This window comes from Rhinoraja longicauda, chromosome 20, assembly GCF_053455715.1.
Source record: "Rhinoraja longicauda isolate Sanriku21f chromosome 20, sRhiLon1.1, whole genome shotgun sequence".
Taxonomy (NCBI): Eukaryota; Metazoa; Chordata; class Chondrichthyes; order Rajiformes; family Arhynchobatidae; genus Rhinoraja; species Rhinoraja longicauda.
Window position 1 is genome coordinate 6,977,972 of NC_135972.1, and position 24,656 is coordinate 7,002,627.

At 45.4% G+C, this 24,656-nt stretch overlaps 1 protein-coding gene across 2 annotated transcripts in view; it reads right to left on the minus strand.

The window, feature by feature from the left end:
* The window catches only part of LOC144603532 (protein bicaudal D homolog 1-like), a 159,180-nt gene that overhangs the window by 9,671 nt on the left and 124,853 nt on the right, over positions 1 to 24,656 (minus strand). For both annotated transcript variants that reach the window (XM_078416859.1, XM_078416858.1), the window contains exon 7: positions 18,790 to 18,997. In XM_078416859.1, the coding sequence (XP_078272985.1) occupies positions 18,790 to 18,997 (208 nt within the window). The remainder of the gene's footprint in view (positions 1 to 18,789; positions 18,998 to 24,656) is intronic.

A 24,656-nucleotide genomic window follows, 5' to 3' on the forward strand; every position in this document is an offset into this window, starting at 1 on the left:
TGGCTCCTTCAGGGAGCCCCTATTCAGCCGTGCAGGTCGCCGAGCCGCGGCCACACCTCGACAGTAGGCCTGGCTCGCCCGCCACGGAACCGGGAACCCACCTGGAGTCGTCCGAAGCTCTTCTCCCGCTTGACACCGAAGACCGGGAACCGGTGAGGAGGTCAGTGATGGCGGCGGACGCTGGACAAAGGGCCGTTTTCAAAATGGTGACAGACAGGCAACAGGCCTCTAAGGTCAGGATAAGCCTGCCCTCTTAAGTACTTTGAAACTTTATTGGCACCAGAAACGTGGCACTCTTTGTGTACTGTCTCAGTGAAGTTTACTATTACACTACAAACACACTTTTGTACTTATCTATGATTGTGCTTACGGAGAGTATGATTTTAGTAGATTGTATGCAAAAACAAAGATTTTCACTGTGCCTAGGTACATGTGACAATAAACTATCATCATCATCATCATTATGCTACCATCATTATGTTGATAATATCTCAACCAAAAAGAAACATTAGCTACTGGCTTGAAAAATTAAATCCTTTAAGTAGCAAGTGGTGAATGGTCTCAAACTCTTACTTGAAAAGCACAGTCAGGTCTATTATGCTGATTTAAGTTTAGTTTTAGAGATACGCCGTGAAAACAGGTCCTTCGGCCAACCGAGTCCGTGCCAACCAGCGATCCCCACACACTAAAACTATCCTACACACACACAATTTAAAATGTTACCGAAGCTAATTAACCCACAAACCCTGTACCTCTTTGGAAAGTGGGAGGAAACCGGCACACCGGGAGAAAACCCACGCAGTCACCGGGAGAACGTACAAACTCCGTACAGACAGCACATGTAGCCAAGATCAAACCCGGAAGTCTGGCGCTGTATGGCAGCAACTCTACCGCTGCGCCACCGTGATCTGATAAAGCACTTGTTCGTGGTGCGTAATGATGGCTCCTGTGGGATTTGGGGGCTGATTTTCCATTGAAATGCATGCTGTGTTGTAAATGAAGCCAGTGTACAATGTGTGTGAGCCCTGGTAATGATGTTGGGCTTTGCATCTTCACTCACAACTGGAGATAGAAGCACAATTAACGAGACAAGATATTGAAGGATGCACGCAGTCACCATGCCAGCCTGTGCCACTGCTTTAGAGAAACAAACCAAATAGCTATATTGATTAATGTTCTGCAGATGTTTTTTGATGAGACTCATTCTTAGAGACCAACTGAGGTACAGAAATGTGCGCAGCATCCACGTATTTCCTCCGAACTTCCCCAACTCACATGGGGGAAAGTCTGGCAGGAGCGAGTTGTTCCCCTCACAGATCCAGCGATGGGGTAGGGAGTTTGCCGAGAAATCTCCCTGTGAATGCAACGTTGCTAAATCACACGAAAACGCCCTCGCAGAATTAATTCACAAATCTCTAGCCAGAAATCTGAATAACATCCGCTCTCATGGAGTTTAGCAGGAAAAAAAGTAAATAAAAGAGCACAATATATTTTTTTTGTTTCAACTAGATTTTCTTGACAAAGACACAGATGATGTGGCTTCACGTTATGGAAAATGGCGATGCATACCATTTTCTAGGAATGTGACCCCCTCCCTGTAATCCAGGGCTCACTGATCTCCGGGCACTGTCTCACCAATAACCTGTAAATTTGGAACCATACTTCCCAATTTCTAAACTACAATACCACTTGTTTTCTTAAAGCAAGATGACTGGCACCATACATGGCAGCGGTGCCAACAGCCTGTCTTGTCTTTTTCTTCTTTTGCTGTTTTGGTCTGTGTTTACTGTGTTTACTTGTATGTTTTTAGTGTGCCTTTAGTTTTTGCATTACGTGGGGGTTGGGGAAACCTTTATCTCTTCCCTCGACGGAGACGCGACTTTTTCCGTATTGTATCTCCGTCCGCACTGCGGCCTAACATCGTGGAGCTGGTGGTCCCTTTGTTGGGGATCGACTGTGGGAGCTCAAACCGCAGGAGCTTTGACCGCTCCGATCGCGGGAGCCTTGATCGCCTTGATGCGGGGGTTTAGATCGCCGACTGTGGGAACTTCAATCGTCCCGACTGCGGAGGTTCCGATTGTCCCGACCGCGGGAGAAAAGGAGGAAGAGAGTAAAAGTTATTTGCTTTCCGTCACAGTGTGGAATGTAAGGTCGCCGAAAAAACAAGATGGCCGTGCTGCCTGCGCTGGCGGGGACTCAGGAGGGAGTGCCATGAGTGCGGTGGTCTCGGTGTTTTGCAGGAACATGGTTCCATGTGGACATCCCGGAGTCTGGTGCGAGTGCGGACAGCTTTCTGACTGCAGAGAGAGTGACAGTGGTCGGTACAACTCTGGTCACATCACGGTGAAGGAGCGTGCGTGTGTGTGGCCCGGACATTGGACTGATGGCTGTGGGTCTCTGCTTATGCCGTGTGCCCTGGGGATTCTCACACACCGTTGCGGTGGCTGTTTATGTTTATGTTTAATTTTGATGTGGTTATGTATCTTGTTGCTTTTTTGTATGACTGTTGGCAAATCAAATTCCTTGTATGTTTACATACTTGGCTAATAAATTAATTACAAAAATAAATACTTGTTGCACCTGCCTGCTCACTTCTTGTGACGCATGCACTACACCAAGTCATTTGTCATTATCATGGGATTTTAGAACAGTTTGGATAAGGGTTACCTGATTACCATTCAATGAATGAGACAGTAAACCAACTGAAATAGATACACGCAATGTGTCCTTCGGATGAGATGTTAAAACTTGTTCATTTAGGTAAATGTAAAAGATCCCAAGGCATTACTTGATTACGAGGATCGGAGTCGATCGCAGTGTCCTAGTCAACATGTATCCCAAGCTCAACGTCACAAAAACAGTGAATCAGATCACTATCACGACTTCCCATGTTTGTGGCGTCTTCCCATGTGAAGATTAGCTGCTGCATTTCCTGTAATCCAACACCAAACACACTTCAAAAATACGTAGGAACTGCAGATGCTGGTTTCAACCAAAGATAGACACTAAAAAGCTGCAGTAACTCAGCAGGCCAGGCAGCATCTCTGGAGAGAAGGAATGGGTGATGTTTCGGGTCGAGACGCTTCTTCAGATTGAAGAAGGGTCTGGACAGGATCAGACTGAAGGAGTTTGAAGAAGATGCTACCTGACCCCTGAGTTACTCCAGCTTTTTGTGTTACACTTCAAAAATACTTCGAAGATAGACACAAAATGCTGGAGTAACTGAACGCGACAGGCAGCATCTGTGGAGAGAAGGAATGGGTGATGTTTGGGGTCGAGACACTTGTTCAGACGGTCAGAGATGAGATGAGAAGACTCCGAGATGACAAATGGCGGTGATTGCTTTAAGGAACGACAGCAGTTTGATCAGCTGGTTCCCTTCTTCTCAACAAGAACAAGTTGTTTTTTCCCCCACAGTTTAGAAGGTTAATGGTTCAATGGCAGTGGTACAAAGCTAATACTGAACACCAGAACCTTACTTAATTTGTCAAATGTTTATTTAATACACATTGGCCAGATCAACATTGCCAAATGCCAAGAACAAACAGTTCCTTCACAAGAAACAAAATACTGCTCCGCCATTCATGCAGATCTAATAATTATTTGGATAATCAAGGCCTGATTAGAAACAGTCAACATGGATTTGTGCCTGGAAGGTCATGTTTGACTAATCTTCTTGAATTTTTTGAAGAGGTTACCAGGGAAATTGATAAGGGCAAGGCTGTGGATGTTGTCTATATGGACTTCAGTAAGGCATTTGACAAGGTTCCACATGGAAGGTTGATTAAGAAGGTTAAATCGTTGGGTATTAATAGTGAGGTTGCAAGATGGATTCAACAATGGCTGAATGGGAGATACCAGAGGGTAACGGTTGACAATTGTATGTCAGGTTGGAGGCCAGTGTCTAGTGGAGTGCCCCAAGGATCTGTGTTGGGTCCACTGTTGTTTGTCATTTACATTAATGATCTGGATGATGGTGTGGCAAATTGGATTAGTAAATATGCAGATGATACTAAGATAGGTGGAGTAGTTGATAGTGAGGTAGATTTTCAAAGTCTACAGAGAGACTTGGGCCTTTTGGAAGGGTGGGCTGAAAGATGGCAGATGGAGTTTAATGCTGATAAGTGTGAGGTGCTGCATTTTGGTAGGACAAATCAAAATAGGACGTACAGGGTAAATGGTAGGGAATTGAGGAATGCAGTGGAACAGAGGGATCTGAGAATAACTGTGCATTGTTCCCTGAAGGTGGAATCTCATGTGGATAGGGTGGTGAAGAAGGCGTTTGGTATGCTTGCCTTTATAAATCAGAGCATCGAGTATAGAAGTTGGGATGTAATGTTGAAATTGTACAGGGCATTGGTGAGGCCAAATCTGGAGTATGGTGTGCAGTTCTGGTCGCCAAATTATAGGAAGGATGTCGACAAAATGGAGAGGGTGCAGAGGAGATTTACTAGAATGTTGCCTGGGTTTCAGCACTTAGGCTACAGAGAGAGGTTGAACAGGTTGGGTCTTTATTCTTTGGAGCGTAGAAGGTTGAGGGGGGACTTGATAGAGGTTTTTAAAATTTTGAGAGGGACGGACAGAGTTGACGTGGGTAGGCTTTTCCCTTTGAGAGTGGGGAAGATTCCAACAAGGGGACATAGCTTCAGAATTGAGGGACAAAGGTTTAGGGGTAACATGAGGGGGAACTTCTTTACTCAGAGGGTTGTGGCTGTATGGAATGGGCTTCCGGTGGAAGTGGTGGAGGCTGGCTCGATTTTATTATTTAAGAGTAAATTGGATAGGTATATGGATAGGAGGGGATTGGAGGGTTATGGTCTGAGTGCAGGTAGATGAGACTAGGTCAGGGAGAATGGTCGGCGTGGACTGGTAGGGCCGGACAGGCCTGTTTCCATGCTGTAGTTGTTATATGTTATATATGTTATATGAGTCTACTCCAGCACCAAATAAATCTCAACGTCCATGTGGTGAGAACTCCACAACAGTTGAACATTTTCAGTGGAACAAAGTGCTCTCCAAATGACAATAAAGCAGAAAAGAAGTGCCTGCAAATTCCAGTATCATTTCCCCCAAATTCTCCTGCACAATCAGAACTCAATCCTTTTCTAAGCGTTTCCGAGTGTCAAGATGTGTGTTCATAAGATCATAAGTGATAACATAACATAACATAACATAACAACACTTTATTGTCACTCGGCACAACACCGAGCGAAATTTCAGCAGTCACACAAAATACAGCAAAAAGAAAAGAACACAGGACACCCGACCCCAACACAAACATCCATCACAGTGACTCCAAACACCCCCTCACTGTGATGGAGGCAACAAAACTTCCCCTCTCTTCCCCCCGCACCCACGGACAGGCAGCTCGACCCCTACCGAGGCAAACGACACGCACAGCCCCCGCAAGGGGATGGAAGGCCCCCCGGCCGAGCCGCCCCGGGCACCGAAACGTCCCGCGGCCACACCGGGCGATGTTAAGTCCAACGGCCGTAGGTGTAGGATTAGGCCATTCAGCCCATCAATTCTAATTTGGCTTTCAATCATGGCCGATCTATCTCTCCCTCCTAACCCCATTCTCCTGCCTTCTCCCCATAACTTCTGACACGCATTGGCTTGGTGTATGGTGCAAATTGTCCCTAGTGTGTGTAAGATAGCGTTAATGCACGGGGATCGCTGTTCAGTGCGGACTCAGTGGGCCAAACGGCCTGTTTCCGCGCTGTGTCTCTAAAGAAAGGAACTGCAGATCGCTGGTTTATACCAAAGATAGATACTGTCATGTGTACCGAAGTAGAGGGAAAGCCTTTCTTTTGCATGGTGTTGAATCAGATCATGTAATACAATCGAGGCAAAACTCAAGTACGATAGTTTAGTTTAGTTTAGAGATACAGCGTGGAAACAGGCCCTTCAGCCTACCAAATCCGTGCCGACCAGCGATCCCTACACACTAACGCTATCCTATACACACTAGGGATCATTTACAATTTTACCAAGCCAATTAACCTACAAACTTGTACATCTTTGGAGTGTGGGAGGAAGCCAGAGATCTTGGAGAAAACCCATGCAGGACACGGGGGGAACGTACAAACTCCGTACAGACAGCACCCTTGGTCAAGATCGAACCCGGGCCTCTGGCGCTGTAGGGCAGCAACTCTACCGCTATGCCACCATGCCGCTGATAGGAAGGGCAAAGGGGAAGATACAGAGCGCAGAATAGAGCTCTCAGCATCATCGCGCACCAGTTCCATAGACAATGTCCAATGTCTGCAGTGGGGTAGAGATTAATCGGACAGTACACTGGCATATGGAAGGATCGGAAGGAAGGTATGGAAGGGACTTGATAGGGGGAGGATTCCACCTGTTGTGGGAGGGTCTGGAACTGGCTGTCACTAATGAAAAGACAGAAATGAGGCTAGGTTTTCTCTCTGAGAATCCTGAGTCTTTGAAATCTGCTTCTACAAAGGAAGGTGGAAGCAGAGTATTTGCAGAGGGAGAGATTGTTCTGCGGATGTAGGTAGGCAAAGGGGGTGCTTTGCTGCAGGTGGTGCCGCACAGCAGAGTCCAAACCACGTGGGTTTTCCCTGAGATCTTCGGTTTCCTCCAACACTCCAACGACGTTCAGGTTTGTAGGTTAATTGGCTTTCTATAAATGCAAATTGTCCCTAGTGTGCCTTGGATAGTGTTAATATGCAACGATCACTGGTTGGGGCGGACTCGGTGGGCTGAAGGGTCGGTTTACATGCTGTATCTCTAAACTAAGCTAAGGGTAGACAATTAGATCAGCCACACATGCCGGAATTGACTCGACGGGCCGAGTGGCCTACGCTTGCTTCTAATTTTCAATGCCTGCAAATCCACCATTTGGCTTGGCTTCATCTTATTAAACCAGTGTCATGATTTGGGGTCGTTTTTCTTGAAATGTCACTTCCAGGAAATGGAGTTTATTTCCAATCCCAAATATGAAGATTGTAACAAGTGAAGTCGTAACTTGATGAAAACGTACATTTTGGATTTCCATGCAAGTCTAAGCCAAGGGTGGGGACTTGGAGAATGTTACAGAAGACAGATTTATGGTAGTGTGCGGAGTTTGTGCAAGCTGGCAGTACAGTGTTTCTGTACAGAGTACACAGAGTACACACAGCACAGCTATTCCCAATGTATTTATCTAGCTATAGCAAGGACATAAAAAATCACGGTTTTGTCAGTTTAGATCTACACCAATTTCTAGCTATAATGTAATGTGCTTATATAAGATAAATCCTCCCTTTACATTTATTTCAATTCCATTGCGATCAATATACTTTGGAATTAATTGTGCAAAGCTTGCAGGTTTAGTTCATTGTCACGTGTACCAAGGTGCAGTGAAAAGCTTTTTTGTTGCGTGGTATCCAGTCAGCGAATAGACTATACTTGATTACAATCGAGCCGTCTACAGTGTACAGATGCAGGATAGAGGGAATAACGTTTAGTGCTAGAGTCCAGTAAAGTCCAATTAAAGATTGTCTGAGGATCTCCAATGAGGTAGATGGTAGGTCAGGACCACTCTCTAGTTGGTGATAAAATGGTTCAGTTGCCTGATAACATTTGGGAAGAAACTGTCCCTGAATCTGGAGGTGTGCATTTTCACTACTTCTGTATTTTTGATCAAGTTCAGCCGAGCAGTAAATGTTTGACTGAGTGCCAACTGGGGGATTAGGAATTTGGCTGTGGGGAAGAAAATTGTTGATTTCAAGTATGATGGATGAAAACCTGGATGACAAAGAAGAACTAGTTCCACTAAAGAACATGATCAACGAGGAAAGGCATTTAGGGAATACCTTTGCCCAAAAGTTATTTATAAGTCTTGAGCATTGAATGCACTACATAAGTAGATGTGCCAGTCTGTTTTACTGTGTCTCTGAAATTTGTTCCATTGAAGATAATGGGATGAATTTATGAGGCAGAGTACAATCCTCTGTGCTGTTAGATGTTGCACAATGAGGAGATAGTTGAGGAAGGGACTATCGCAACGTCTGAGAAACATTTAGACAGGTACATGGATAGGACAGGTTTAGAGGGATTTGGGCCAAATGCAGGCAGGTGCGACTAGTATAGATGGGACATGTTGGTTGTTGTGGGCATGTTTGGCCGAAGGGCCTGTTTCCACACTCTATGACTATCACTATGACTATGACTCCTTGAGGATAAATTTCTAAGCAGATGTTTCTATGGTCCAAAACGAAGCTACATTTTGGAAGATGAGAGAGGCAGATGTAAAGAGATGCAGACTGAAAACGACGGAGAGAGATTGACACATGTAGATATGGATCATGTAGAGGCAGATGAGATCAGTTTAACTTGGCCTGATGTTCGGCACAAGCATTGTGGGCTGAAGGGCCTGTTCCTGTGCTGTACTGTTCTATGTTCCAAAGAGGCAGCCATTAAATATCACCCGCCCCCTCAAATAACAGTCAGTGAGTGGTAGAATCTGAGGCAGGGCACTAGTATTAATAAAACAAGACACAAGGTGCTGGAGTAATTCAGCAGTTCAGGCAGCATCTCTGGAGAACAGCCGTTTTTGCAGTATGTGGATTAAAGAGGCAGAGGCTATCACAACATTTAAGAAGCAATTAGATAGGTACATGGATGGGACAGGTTTAGAGGGATATGAGCCAAATGCAGGCATGTACGACTAGTGTAGATGGGACATGTTGGTCGGTGTGGGCAAGATGGGCCTGTTTCCACACTGTATCACTCCATGACTCTAAGAACATGGTTCCAACCATCTGCCCCATCTCCACATCCCTCGATTACCTTTGTGTACAACATCAAGCAAACTCAGCAGGTCAGGCAGCATCTCTGGAGGACATGGACAGGGCTTCGGCAGTTCCTTGTGTCTCCACAATTACCGTAAGGGAATTTACAGTTTACAAGATAAATCTTGCAAGTAAAATATCAAATCCTGAAGATATATATAAACTTACCATTGACCACCTGTCCATATCCAACAACTTCCAGACAAATGCAAGTCAAAAGAAAGTTCTCTGGCAATAATCTAGTCTCCCAATAGCAAGAAAGACCCAAATATTAAGTGAGTGAGTAGTTGGATCCTAATTCTCAAAGAGCTCTGTGTAAATTGGGCACAAATGTTTTGATACAGAGGATCTTGAATCTTAAAATTTAATAGATCTTGATAATAATAATTAGAGCATTTAAATATCGTGAAAGTTAATCCTCACTAAATCTCTCTGGAAATGTTTGACAAATGATGTTAGTAATTAGCAGAAAGTTAAAAAACAAACAAACATTGGAGTCTAATGATATATTGTTAGGTTTCATTAACACAGTACACAGAACAATGTTTAACATATAAGTCTGAATACCTACTATTTACAGGTCAATTTACAAGTACATTCTCCAACAGTTCAGAGGCATCTTGTTAGTTTGCATCAAAGAAACAGTGTGCATTGAAGGTAAATGATTTGTATGCAAAGTACATCAAGTGATGAGTTGGATATATATATAGCTGACAGCAACTTTACCTTTGATACACAGTAGACCATGTCCACGACATAATAAAAATAATTATGTCCTTCAAATACACTCTAACTGTAACAACCATTGCCAGTTCGTGAAAGGAATAACTAATACCATGTGGCGACTCTTTTTTTTAAAAACAAGATACAGCTTTTTGCCGCTGACAATCAAATGTTATCACTGAATATTATTTTATTAAGCTGCGAGGATTTTGCAGTAGATTATTCGAGTAGCCTCGTGTTAACGATATGAATCTTAGTTGTGATAATTTTGTATTCTGAGTGGATTCATTTCTAGAGCTCTTGGACAAAATTTCAGTCAGCTAGGAACATGCAGTCAGATTAACCCGAATTTTATTAACCAAAAAATTATATTTATTTCCCCCCCCTCCCCCCTTACTTGCTGGAAGTGCATCTCTGAGATTTAACAATCCTAACGCGGGAGTGAATTAACAGTCTATAAAGTTCATTTGGAAGAAGGCCGGCACTGTTCAATAAGATTACTATCTCCGAAGGTCAGACAGTGGTGGTTTAAGGCACGCCATCAGTGATGTCAGATTCACCCTGGCAAGCAATTCTACACCGATAGTTTTAAAAGTTGTAATTTTTAATAGTAGAATGAGTAGAAGAGTTGGAAAGAGTATATTCATCATCAGTTCAAGTTTCCACGTAAGTAAGGGTGCGTTTGATTCAGAAGGCAGAGATTCGCAATCTGGCGTGATTTATACGTGGTCAGCAGAGTTGCTGCCTTACAGCGCCAGAGACCAGGGTTCGATCCTGACTACGGGTGCTGTCTGTACGGAGTTTCTACATTCTCCCCATGCCCAGCAAGGGTTTTCTCTGAGATCTTCGGTTGCCTCCCGCACTCCAAAGACATATAGGTTTGTAGGTTAATTGGCTGTAAATGTAAAATTGTCCCGAGTGTTTATAGGATAGTGTTAGTGTGCGGGGATCGCTGGTTGGTGCGGACTTGGTGGGCCAAAGGGCCTGTTTCCTCGCTGTATCTCTAAACTAAACTAAACTAAAGTTCCAGTCCAGGAGCTATGTGGTGGAAGTGCATTGTCTCACCGTCAGTCAGCAAAAAACACAAAGGTAAACTGAACAAATTAAAGCAGAGACGTAACTGAAGGAAGTGGGGTAGAGCACAGAAAGAAAAGCAGGAACATTTAAAAAATACGGATTTGATTTATTCCAAGAGTATTCTACACACGTGTTCAATATGACGGCAGGAGTATGTAATCTCTGTTGAGGAAGGGACTGCAGGTGCTTGTTTACACCGAAGATAGGCACAAAATGCTGGAGTAACTCAGCGAGACAGGCAGCATCACTGGAGTAAAGGAAGACGTGATGTTTTGGGTCCAGACCCTTCTTCAGACTGAGAGTCAGGGATGAGGAAAGCTCAGCACAGGATGGGGTTGAGGTTTCCTTCTCCCCTGACTATCAGTCTGAAGAAGGGCCTCGGTCTGAAACGTCACCTATTCCTTTTCTCCAGAGATGCTGCCTAGCCTGCTGAGTTGCTCCAGCATTTTGTGTCTATCTAATGTAATCCCTGGTCTTGGGGTTCAGCACATTATTGGATCCCAGGAACACACAACAGAATTGCATACAAGTGTTGGATCACCAGCAACCACTCACCCATCCCACACACTCAACCGTCCCCATCCCACCCCACCCCACCCCATCAACACCACAACAACACTTTGCAACACAGTCACCATGCTGATGCATCCCACATTATTCTCAATATTAGCACCACTCAAGAGTCATCAATGTTTAAACAATGACTAACAAACACTTCCTCTTGGGGAAAATGGCTTTGTGTTAATGATGAGATTGTCTGAAGAAGGGTCTCGACCCAAAAGGTCACCTATTCCTATCCAGAGATACTGCCTGCCCCACTGAGTTACTCCAGCATTTTGGGTCTACCTATTCCTTTTCTCCAGAGACGTTGTATGACCTGCAGATTTTTATGACTACCATGAGATTGTACATTTCAGTCCTCCTGATTTATATTTCCATTGACTTCCTTGACAAAATGGAGAGGATTCAATCAGCTGCCCCTCTCAGTAATAATGTTGTGTGTTAATGCTGTTACTGTTATTTTCCAATATTTATGATCACCAACTTGCAGATGAAAATTCTCAGACCACAAAGTGTGGTGGAAAAACTATTTCACAACACCATGGATATTTTCCTTTCGTCAGAAAGATTGGTGTTTGTTTAGTTTAGTTTAGTTTAGAAGTTCCAGCGCGGAAACAGGCCCTTCGTCCCACCGAGTCCGCACTGACCAGCGATCCCTGCATGCCCCTGCTCCTACAACTCATGAACATACTTTATATAATGTGACAGATGTTTCATATATGATAACAAACGTGATCATGTTTCCCAAGATTCCAGCATATGCAATTCCTGGCATCTCCAAGGGAAACTAGAACTTTGCTGTATTCAGAATGTGCTAACTTGCCCATTAGGGCTGCAGCCATTTGATAAATCCTCTGCAAGACTGAGGACTGGAACAAAGATTGAGGATTCGAGAGTCAAGAGTCAAGAATCAAGAGTGTTTTATTGGCATGTGTTCCGGACAGAACAATGAAATTCCTACTTGCAGCAGCACACCAGATCCCATCGTGGAATCTTGCACTAAACATTATTCACGTTTTTTCCTTTATCACGTATCTTGTACACTGTGGATGACTCGATTGTAATCATGTGTTGTCTTTCTGCTGACTGGATAGCACGCAACAAAAGCTTTTCCCTGTACCTCGGTACACGTGACAATAAACTGGACTCAACTCAAAGGAGTCTCAACTTTAAAAGATGCACAGACTTGCCGACCAATGTTACAAGAACTCCACAAGGAACCAACCAAGACAGCAAAGCAGCCGAGGGTCACCTTCTCCTTCATGCCTAAGTTTTCCTCTTCAAATGAAATCAATTTATAATGTCAGGGTTGTAGTTAGTGAGTCAGGTTTCAGTGCTGACACAAGGAACTGCAGATGATACTGGTATACAAAAAAAGACAAAAAGTGCTGGAGTAACGCAGTGCGTCAGGCAGCATCTCTGAAAGACATTTTGGGTTCTCAGACAAAGAACTGAGTCTTGAGTCTGAAGAAGGGTCCCAACCCAAAGCGTCACTTATCCATGTCTTCCAGAGATGTTGGGGATCTTATCGAAACATGTAAGATTATTAAGGGGTTGTATACACTGGAATTTAGAAGGATGAGAGGAGATCTTATCGAAACGTATAAGATTATTAAGGTGTTGGACACGTTAGAGGCAGGAAACATGTTCCCAATGTTGGGGGAGTCCAGAACCAGGGGCCACAGTTTAAGAATAAGGGGTAGGCCATTTAGAACGGAGATGAGGAAAAACGTTTTCAGTCAGAGAGTTGTAAATCTGTGGAATTCTCTGCCTCAGAAGGCAGTGGAGGCCAGTTCTCTGAATGCATTCAAGAGAGAGCTAGATAGAGCTTTTAAGGATAGCGGAGTCAGGGGGTATGGGGAGAAGGCAGGAACGGGGTACTGATTGAGAATGATCAGCCATGATCACATTGAATGGTGGTGCTGGCTCGAAGGGCCAAATGGCCTACTCCTGCACCTATTGTCTATTGTCTATTGTTGCCTGACCCACTAAGTTACTCCAGCACTTTGTGTCTTTGAAAGTTTTGATGCTATTCATTATTTTACTATTTTGTGTCCAAATATCCTTTTATTATAATGTAAATTTATCAAGTCTTAATACCTGTCCCCCAATTTTCCACAGAAGTAATACTGTCTCAACTTGCAAGGTGTTTTTCAGGAACATATCCCCTCTTAACATGGGATTTGACTATATTTTAATTTAAGTGAATGCATATTCAAGTTTGTTAATCATGAAATTATTAGGGCGCACATCATTGTACTGGAATCCATAACCATGAAATGATTAATGTCATACACCAAGTCTTCTGAAAGAGTATTTAGCAGAGTGATAAATGTTGAAATATTTAGTCATCCCTCCCACTCCCAGCCTTTGAAAAGAATGAACCACTTCTATAAGGCAGGTCTCTCAACAGATGGAGTTGCATTATATTTCTCACCTCTGATCTTAGCATCTGGAATAAGTGACACTAAATCAATCAGAATTTTTAAAAGATATCTTTTGAAAAATGTAATACAAAATGGTGTTTGAATGACGATTCGATAAAAAAAAGACCCAGGTTCGATCCTGACCCTGGGTGCTGTGTGTGTGTGTGTGTGTGTGTGTGTGTGTGTGTTTGTGTGTGTGTGTGTGTGTGTGTGTGTGTGTGTGTGTGTGTGTGTGTGTGTGTGTGTGTGTGTGTGTGTGTTTGTGTTTGTGTGTGTGTGTGTGTGTGTGTGTGTGTGTGTGTGTGTGTGTTTGTGTGTGTGTGTGTGTGTGTGTGTGTGTGTGTGTGTGTGTGTGTGTGTGTGTGTGTGTGTGTGTGTGTGTGTGTGTGTGTGTTTGTGTGTGTGTGTGTGTGTGTGTGGAGCTTGCATGTTCTCCCTGTGACCTCGTGGGTTTCCTCCGGGTGCTCCGGTTTCCTCCCACATTCAAAAGGCATGCGGGTTTGTGGGTTAATCAACATCTATAAAATTGTGTGTAGGGAGTGGATGAGAAAGTGGAGTAACATAGAACTGGTGTGAACGGGTGTTCGATGGACTTGTGTGGAACTTGGTGGACCAAAGGACCTGTTCCAAGCTGTATCTCTGCACTAAAAATGCCACTAAATCAGTTATAATTCTTTTTTTAAATTCATGAAAGATTTAATATTGGTTAGTCCGGGGTTTATGGGGAGAAGGCAGCAGAATGGGGTTCAGAAGGGAAGACAGATCAACCATGATTGAATGGAGGAGTAGACTTGATGGGCCGAATGGCCTAATTCTGCTCCTATCACTTATGAACTTATATAAAATAGTGTTGGAATGAAGATTTGATTAAAAAAAAAGGATTCACTGACGACTGGGGAAATGAAGCGTAAATATTCCACAAGCATGTCATCACCATTTGAGATACTATTAAAGTGCTTCCAGTGCCCTCTCGTGGTGGCTCTTTATACCTGTGTTATTGAAGGGTAGGTGGGGAAATTATCTAACCTTGAGCATTGCAAATGCTATAAGGCGCTGCAAAGCGATACGGATAAATAAAGCGATTGCTTAAAGGGATGGAGTTTAATGAAGAAAACTGGTAGGAAGATTAAAGGGCGGCGCAGTGGGGCAGCGGTAGAGTTGCTGGCGGCCTCCAGGGCTCTGGTTCGCAGAGCCCGCGGATCGGACTTACCATCACCGGAGCCGGCCGTCTTCGGAGGCTGCGGGAGCGGCTGCGACGCGACGCGACGCGCCTTGGGCTTGGCCCGCAGTGGACCGTCCGGCGCGGCCTACAACCACAACAACCTGACCGCGGGCGAGGACAGCGGGAGAAGGGAAAGACATTGTGGCCTTCCATCACAGTGAGGAGAGAGAGGACTGGAGGAGACTCACTGTGATGGATGTTTCTTTGATGGATGTTTCTTTTTTTGTGTGTTTTTGGGGTTGGGTAATTTGAATGCCTATTTAATGCTTTTATTGTTGGGCTGTGTTTTGGGGGGTTTTTTGGGGTTGTGTAATTTTAATGCTTATTTAATGCTTTTATTGTTGGACTGTGGGTGACTGAATTTCGTCCAATATTGGATGACAAATAAAGCTATCTTGAATCTTGAATCTTGAATCTTGAATCTTACAGTGCCATAGACCCGGGGTGGATCCTGACTACGGGTGCTGTCTGTACGGGGTTTGTACGTTCTCCCTGGGACCTGCATTGGTTTTCTCATAGTTCTTCGGTTTCCTCCCACACTCCAAAGACATACAGGTTTGTAGGTTAATTGGCTTGGTGTATGTGAAAATTGTCCCTAGTGTGTGTAGCATAGCGTTAATGTGCGGGGATCGCTGGTCGGTGTGGACTCGGTGGGCCGAAGGGCCTGTTTCCGTGCTGTATCTTTAAACTAAACTAAACTAAGATGCAAAGTATTAGTTAAACGGTGTGTTTGTATTAAATGGCAGTGTACAAAGACAACCATCAGGTAGACCAGGTAAATGGAATGGTAGGTTTTGATACAAAAGAAGGGGAATCTTGCTAACACTCTACATGGCTGCGTTCAGCTTAGGTCTCCTTATTTAAAGAAGGATGGACCTGCTACCGAAGTTCACAGGCTTGATGCTGGCATGGGGGAGGATAGGTATGAGCAGGATGTTCTCATCGCGGTTCAGAATAATGAGCAACGATGTGATAGAACAGTACAGCACAGGAACGGGGCCTTTCGGCCCACAATGTTTGTACCGAACATGATGCCAAGTTAAACTGGTCTCGACTACCTGTACATGGTCCAGGTAGGGGGTGGGGGGGGAGGCTGCTGTGCCAGCCCCTGCTCGTCCCCCGAAGACCAAAGAGCGGGAGGATGCAGCCGGTGACGACGGACGCGAGGGGCGAGGAGGATAGGAGAGGAGAGGGAACCGGGGGCTGGCCTAACACACCCTCATAGGAGGCACCCCACCCCCGGCCCAACAAAGATGGATGAGCGAGGAGAGGGGCGTGGCGTACAAGGAAGGCGATGGCTGGAGGCCCAAAACAGCCTGGGACTTGTCCGGAACAGGCACCACTCATACGAACTGGAAAATGGTCACAAAACATGCTGCCTCTTGCATGTGGGCTCAGTGGGCTATTTCTGTACACTTGCTAATCGGGGATTGGGAGTATGGCAATAGTCTACTGGATTGTTTGTGAGATAATACATTTCACCGTGTTAGCACTTTGTACATATGACAATAAAAGCACCATTGAATCGTTGATCTCTCCACTTCTATGTGCCTGTCTAAAAGCCTCTGAAATGCCATTGATACAGGCCAGTGCTCAGGGGATCACAGCCAGGGTTGACGCAGTGAGGAAGGTTTCCATGGTGGGAGCCTGTAGAAGGGAGGAGTTTCAGGAGAAGCCGTCAACCACTGAAGAGTGAAAGAAGGAGAAACTCCTTTTCCGGAATGCGTGGCAAATCCCTGAATGGAATGTCGACTGCAGAGGAAGCAAGAGTTGTGGGGATGAGGTAAGAAAATGGAGTTGTGGGCAAAATTCAGATCATGTGATCTACTCTTGCTCCTGTTTCTTTAGTTCTTCGCAAAATAAGAAAAATACTTTCACTAAGAATAAATTCAAAGTATCAGAAGGAATAGAAATCAGACAAAGGTTTCCTGCAAAAAGAGACACAAAGTGCTGGAGCAACTCAGGAGGCATCTCCAGGTAACTTATAGACAGGTGATGTTTCAGGTCGGAACCTTTCTTAGGACTCCAGCCGTTTTTGCAGTATGTGGATTTCAGAGCAATGTAGGTCGTTCCATGTCCTGACCTCACTCTGCTGTTGAAGAAAATGCAGGGACCCTCGCAATGTTAAAGAAACAATTAGGCAGGTACATGGATGGATAGGACAGCTTTAGAGGGATATGGGCCAAATGCAGCCAAGTGGGACTAGTGTAGATGGGACATGTTGGACGGTGTGGGCAAATTGGCCCAAAGGGCCTGTTTCCACACTCTATCACTCTGTGACTCGAAGAACATGGTTGACCTTCTACTCAGTTCCAACCATCTGCCCCATCTCCACATCACTCAATTCTCTTTGAGTACAACATCAAGCAAGCCATGTCATTGGAGCAGAGGGTTCAAAAAGACTCATAAATAATCGTTCCAGGAAAGAAATCTCAACTCTGTCTTTAAATGGCTGATCCCTGATTCTGTGTCCATGACTCCATATCTTCCTTTCCCACAAGGTTATGAATTAATCCTGATTCATTCCACAATATTGAAACTGCTAACTATTTCCCCTCGTTAGTTTCTGCACATGACCATCTCCATATAACCATCTTGTATCACCGCGTGACCTATTTCTCCCAATGTCACTGTATATTATTGATTCAACACCAAAACAGAATGAACATCCCCCTTAATTATTAACCTTGTTACGAACACCTCAAATTTCCCGATGCAACTCCACCTGAAATTACCACTGTACTCGTTACAAGAACTGAGTTGGAGCATAAAAAAAAGAGTTTGCAAACGCAAATAAACTTAAAATGTAAGATACATACAAAGTAATGTTTAACACGGAGGCAAATGTGCTAAGTACCGTGTTAGGGGGTACATTTTCTTTGCTGGTTTATGAGGGAATGATATCTCACTCTGGGACCATTGATGGTTGATACTATTTTCAGAACTCACCAGAGGGATTTATAGTGTTACAACGCAGCTCCCAGCTCCAGTTAATAAATCATTCTTTATGGCTTAATGCCTCCGAAAAGGGTTTTTAATACTTTAAAGATCCTATTTTTCAAACAGGGCACAGTTGTTTTCCAGACTCTATCGCTCGGCCTCTATATCTTCGACTGCATGTGATCTGTTCTGTTCTGAATGTCTAACATTGATTCCAGTCCTGACCAGGACGATTTTTCAAACCTCATCAGTCACAGGGAAATCTGCAGCCTGGACCATGTTTCTTTCCAAATTAATTGGATTAAACGCAGATAGGTAGATTTTTAAGGAGGCGTTGCTGTGCAGAGAGAGCAACTGTGTGTTTGTTGGGGGTTAATGGCACTTTGACACGGTGATGTCACCAGGTCCCTCCTTCCCTTCCCTTTCCACCCACTTCTTCACTCTTAAAACAGGAAAGGGTCGGAGTCGGGGAATGAATAAACTCGGCACGCGTGCTTTCTGTCAGCTGTTACTAAGTATGACCCTTCTCCACTGTGAGTGCGCGACCAAAGACTTGCCTTTGGATAACATTGGTATCAGAGAGCAGAGACCTTCAGAGATGGTCACTGCATGTTGTACGTTGCAGCTGCACAGCCACTCCCCAGCCAGCGTTTAATACAAACTCTTGCCAACTGCAAATGCTTTTGGGGTTAAGCAAAATTAAACCTCACTGTCCTCCTGAAAGCTCTCACACGTTCCATTAAAATAATGTACTAATGTAAAACAAAAGCACAAATATCAGGTTATGGAAAATTAAAGATGTGGAACAATTAGGCCTCTTGATGAGGAATGTTGCAGCATTATTTCCATTTGGTTGTTTGTGATCAAAGGCTCTTTTGCTCTGGATTGATAATGTCCTAGCCATGTCACTGCATGGCCCCGTCCTTAAAGCACCACTGTAGACCGGGCTGACCTTGGCTCACTGCTCCGACCCCTGGTTAATCAGAGTCAGGATGTCAATGGCAGCGGGGAACGGTATGCTGCCAGCCTCGGGGTCCACACTTACTTTAGGGCTGCTGACTTTGACCTTGCCCAGCTTGGTCCTGCCACGCCAGGACTGCTCGTGGTCGAACTCCAGGTCCTCCAGTCGCTGGGTGAGGGCCAGCTTCTGCTGGATGGCCATACGCAGCAGAGAGTTCAGCGTCTTCTTCTCGTCCTCCGCCGCTGCCAGCTGCCGCTGCATGTCGTCCAACTGCGTCACGTACTCATCACATCTGCGGGAGCACAAGGTCACGCGTTACAGGAGCAGAATTAGGCCATTCGGCCCATCAAGTGACTACAAGCCAAGGACTCCTTAAGTAGGTTCGTAAACAATACTTTGCTTAGCATTGTCCACTCTCACCCTTACTAGTTCATAAGTTCACGTGGTATAGGAGAAGAATTAGGCCATTCGGCCTCTCAAGCCTACTCCGCCATTCAATCATGGCTGACCTATCTTTCCCTCTCAACCCCATTCTCCACCTTCCTCCCATTGACCCCTGACACCCATACTAATCAACAATCTATCTCTCTCCGCCTTAATGATGTCCATTGACGGCCTCCACAACCTTCTGTGGCAATGAATTCCACAGATTAACCAGCCTCGAGGTTGAAGAGACCAAGCAGTCAGACACCCGCACGCTTTTGGAACCCATCTTCCAATCTGATGGCCTCCCCTACCTCCTAACCTGTATCCACCTATCACTCACCAGGCTTTGTTCTGCCTACAACCTTCTCTCTCCCCCCTCCCCCCCTCCACTCCACTACAACCAGTTTGAAGAAGCGTCCCGACCAAACATGTCACCTATCCCTGTCCTCCAGAGATGCAGCCTGACCCGCTCAGTTTCTCCAGCACTTTGTGTCTTCTTTTGTAAACCAGCATCTGCAGTTCCTTGTTGAACATAGAACACAGCACAGGAACGGGTGTGTTCTATGTTTGTGGCGAACATGATGCCAAATTAAATTGATCTAATTGGCTTGTGCATGGCCAATATCCCTCTGGCCCTTGTGCATGGCCAATATCCCTCTGGCCCTTGTGCATGGCCAATATCCCTCTGGCCCTTGTGCATGGCCAATATCCCTCTGGCCCTTGTGCATGGCCAATATCCCTCTGGCCCTTGCACTCCAGGTGCCTATCTGAAAGTGGTTTTGTTCCTGCCGATTTTTTACTCTTTGACCCATCCAACTGCAGGTTTCATGAGGAACATCATCAACATTCATCCTGAATCACCAAGGAGAAACTCAGGAGGTAAGTCTTATGAATAGTGATCACCTACAGCTTGTTGCAGCCCTCCCAACCTTGACTAACTATAGACAATAGGTGCAGGAGTAGGCCATTCGCCCCTCCCAGCCTTGACTAACAATAGATGCAGGAGTAGGCCATTCGCCCCTCCCAGCCCAGACTAACAATAGACAATAGGTGCAGGAGTAGGCCATTCGCCCCTCCCAGCCCAGACTGACAATAGATGCAGGAGTAGGCCATTCGCCCCTCCCAGCCCAGACTAACAATAGACAATAGGTGCAGGAGTAGGCCATTCGCCCCTCCTAGCCCAGACTAACAATAGACAATAGGTGCAGGAGTAGGCCATTCGCCCCTCCTAGCCCAGACTAACAATAGACAATAGGTGCAGGAGTAGGCCATTCGGCCCTCCCAGCCCAGACTAACAATGGACAATAGGTGCAGGAGTAGGCCATTCGCCCCTCCCAGCCCAGACTGAAAGCTGGATCTCCTTCCTTCACCATTATAACTGTTTAAAACTTTGCATTTTTAAGAGGCTGGGAACCACAAAACCAAATCATGGATAGATGATAGAATCAACAGGTCAGCTGGAGAAAAAGGATGGCTGGCGTTTCGGGTCGAGATCCTTCTTCAGTGAAAGTAGAGAGGAGAGGGGTGGGTGGGGACTGGGGGTAGGAAAATCATGGAATGGATGGCAGCCTGTGATGGAGACCATCACATCCCCTTAACCATTCACTGATAACAAGAGGGTTAGTTCTGTTTTCATCCATACACCATTAGCTACCTGTTTCCACCTGCAATTTATATTTTAAAACATTGTAGTGGATCTGGCAACACAAGCCTTTACTCATCAAAGTTCTTATCTACCTGATAAAAAGACAATAAGGCCACAAGGCCATGGAGCAGAATTAGGCAATTCGGTCCATTGAGTTTGCTCCTCCATTCCATCATGGCTGATCTATCTTTCCCTCCCTACCCCATTCTCCTGCTTTCTCCCCGTAACCTCTGATGCCTTTACTGATCAAGAACCTAGCAATCTTCCCTTTAAAAACACACAACGACTCGGCCTCCACAGAGTTGCACAGATTCACCGGCTAAATAAATGCCTCCTCGTCTCCATTCCAAAGGTACGTCCAGAAAGCAAAGCGGAACCGAACACAAAGCCGTGGAAGAGAAACCTTTAGCACAATTTGCCACGATGGTGTCAAACCTAAGTGATGCCGTCGTGAGATTTATCTCTTTGCTTTAAGTGTCTGCATCAAAAATGAGAAAGCTTTGGCAGAGACTTTGTAATGAGGATCGCACCTCTTCAAATGGCCAGTTCTGAAAAGTAGTATTACCATTGCAGCTTTCATTGTCACCTTTCTTGCTTCCTATCCTGGAAGGTGTGAGCTAATGCTGAGCGTCTATGGTTTATTTTAATTGTCCCTGGGCTGACGGAGGGGTGAACCGCTTAATGCAATGCAATGAAGAGAGCTTCATGGTGCAGTTGGAGGGGCACCAGCACGGATTGTGAATCAGGTAACATTGAAGGGACTGCATGCTCCCTTGCCCCGACTGTCAAAGTCTAGCAGAGGAGCTTGTCGTTTTAGGTTGAAGATATTTCGCTTTTGGGTTGGACGGCAAACAGTGACGAAGCGGGTGGAGCCACTGCCTCACAGCGCCAGCGATCTGGGCACGATCCTAACCTCACATGCTGTCAGTGTGGAGTTTGCACGTTCTCCCGGTGACCACGTGGGTCTCCTCCGGGTGCTCCGGTTTCCTACCCCATCCCAAAGTACGCGCAGGTTTGTAACCTCTGTAAATCGTCCCTAGTGTGTAGGGAGTGGATGAGATAGTGGGTTAGCATAGAACTTGTGTGAATGGGTGATCAATGGTCAGCATGGACTCAGTGGGCCGAGGGGCCTGTTTCCGTGCTGTATCTCTAAACTAAACTAAAGCCTTGGCAAAGTGCATCTTGTAGATAGTACAAAGTGAGGCCACAATGCACTGGGAAAGAGGGAGTGACCATCTCATGACTGCCAATAAAGTGTGTGCAGTTGCCTGGATTGTGTTCAGCTCCCTCATAGTTGTTGGATCTGCACTCAACCATACATGCAGTGTATATTCTGTCACTCCCAGCTTGGGTTTCGTAGATGATCTAGAGAGTTCCGGGTGACGTTTTGGGTCAAGACCCTTCTTCAGGCTTGAGTCTTCAGTCTCAGTCTGAAGTAGGATCTCGATCCGAAACGCCACCCATTCCTTTTCTCCAGAGATGCTGCCTGACCCACTGAGTTACTCCAGCGTTTTATGTCTATCTTCGGTCTAGTCCAGTATCTGCAGTTCCTTCCAGCACAGAGATGTTTTGGGTGTCAGGAAGTAAGCCAGTTATCTCAGAATGATCAGCCTTTGTTCTTACATAGGTTTAGCTCTCTCAGCGGTCTTTTCGTGCAGGTTTAGTGCATGTTGGCACAATGTCCCACTGGGCCTTTGCTTCAGTATGTTTCCATGTCAGGTAGGTTGTTTATTTTCCCCTTTTAGTCAAATAGTCAATTATAGTGTCTTCACTGATTGATTAAGTGGCTCGTCATTGATTGAGATTAGACTTGAGCATGATCAAGCCAATAGACCACCATACAACGTACTCTGTATAACTGTGTAACATGCTAATCAATTGGAAGAATTACCCGTGGACATTTAGCTGAGCACCACTGTGGCTGGTAATATCGTCCAAATGTAACATCAATATAACCTAACTAACCGCAAGGCACAGAAAGCCTTGGAATCAAATCCGCTGCAGCTGGAATATAAACTCTGGAAATCTGATGAAGTAGCTGGCAGATATTGATTAATTTCTGATAAATAATGGATAAGCCGCCAAGGGCAAAGCCAGGGTTATCGGGGATTTTTGTTCACAAGGGTTGCACAAAGAAGCTGCTGGTGTGGATTCACTGAGCAGAGACAGAACGGAGGAGAAAGAAAATTCACCGCAAGGTACTGTTGGATCTGCGCAATGGGACGGGAGAGAAATGTGATTCCCTTACCATGTACCTATACAGATGCATCCCGGCTTACGATGGTTGGACTTGAGATATTTCGACTTTGCAATGGTGCAGACGGCAGCGACATGTAGCGAGCCGCAGCTCGCTTCCGGCCACGTGGTCACGTGCATTCAATGCATTTCGACGTGCAATATTTTCGGTTTGCCATGGGTTTCTCGGAACAGAACCCCATCGGAAGCTGAGGAGCGCCTGGACTGTAAATGGCTCGATTGTAATCAGGGAGGGAGGGTGGGAGAACAAAGGGGGACCTGGCACAGAATACTTATTTACATCGGCGAAACCAAACGCAGGCTCGGCAATCGCTTCGCTCAACACCTCCGCTCGGTCCGCGTTAACCAATCTGATCTCCCGGTGGCTGAGCACTTCAACTCCCCCTCCCATTCCCAGTCTGACCTTTCTGTCATGGGCCTCCTCCAGTGCCTTAGTGAGGCCCACCGGAAATTGGAGGAACAGCACCTCATATTTCGCCTGGGCAGCTTGCAGCCCAGTGGTATGAACATCGACTTCTCCAACTTTAGATAGTTCCTCTGTCCCTCTCTTCCCCTCCCCCTTCCCAGATCTCCCACTGTCTTCCTGTCTCCACCTATATCCTTCCTTTGACCAGCCCCCCTGACATCAGTCTGAAGAAGGGTCTCGACCCGAAACATTGCCCATTCCTTCTCTCCTGAGATGCTGCCTGACCTGCTGAGTTACTCCAGCATTTTGTGAATAAACACTTTGTAACTTAGTCAGTGCCCTATAGGTGGCGACTATTTGCATACCTTGGGTACTCAAAGCAAAGAATTTCATTGTGCCTTGTCACATGTGACAATAAAGTATTCATTCATTCATTCATTCATTCATTCATTCATTCATTCATTCATTCATTCATTCATTTGTGTATTGTATTTCCGCTGACTGGTTAGCACACAAAAGCTTTTCACTGTACCTCAGTACACGTGACAATAAACTAAACTGAAACTCTGGCAAGAGTCTGCAGCATTAACGAGCTTGAAAGTTATTGAGAAATGAATGGCAAGGGAAGGGGAATGTGATGTGGAAATACAAAAAACGACGCCAGGTTTAGAGTTACATCCAAACTTCTTCAACCATGACGATTTGACTTTTCACCTTCTGCCAACCTTTCTCATTCAGAACGTATTCTGGACTTCACTAACCACCCTCTTCTGACCCTCCCCCTCTTTTAGCTTGGACAGGCACGGTGGCGCAGCGGTAGAGTTGCTGCCTCACAGCGCCAGAGACCTGGGTTCGATCCTGACTACGAGCGCGGTCTGTACGGAGTTTGTACGTTCTCCCCGTGACCTGCCTGGGTTTTCTCCGAGGTCTTCGGTTTCCTCCCACACACCAAATTCATACAGGTTTGTAGGGTAATTGGCTTGGTAAAAATGTAAATTGTCCCTAGTGTGTGTGTGTAGTGTTAGTAGTGTTAGTGTGCGGGGATCGCTGGTCGGCGCGGTCTCGGTGGGCCGAAGGGCCTGATTTCGCACTGTATCTCTAAACTTAAACTAAACTAAACAAAGTTGCAGCTTGGGGAGTAAGACTCCACACCTCAAACCACTTGCTTCCTCCTCTCAGTACCATCTCGTTTGGATCAATATCGCTTTTTTTCCGATT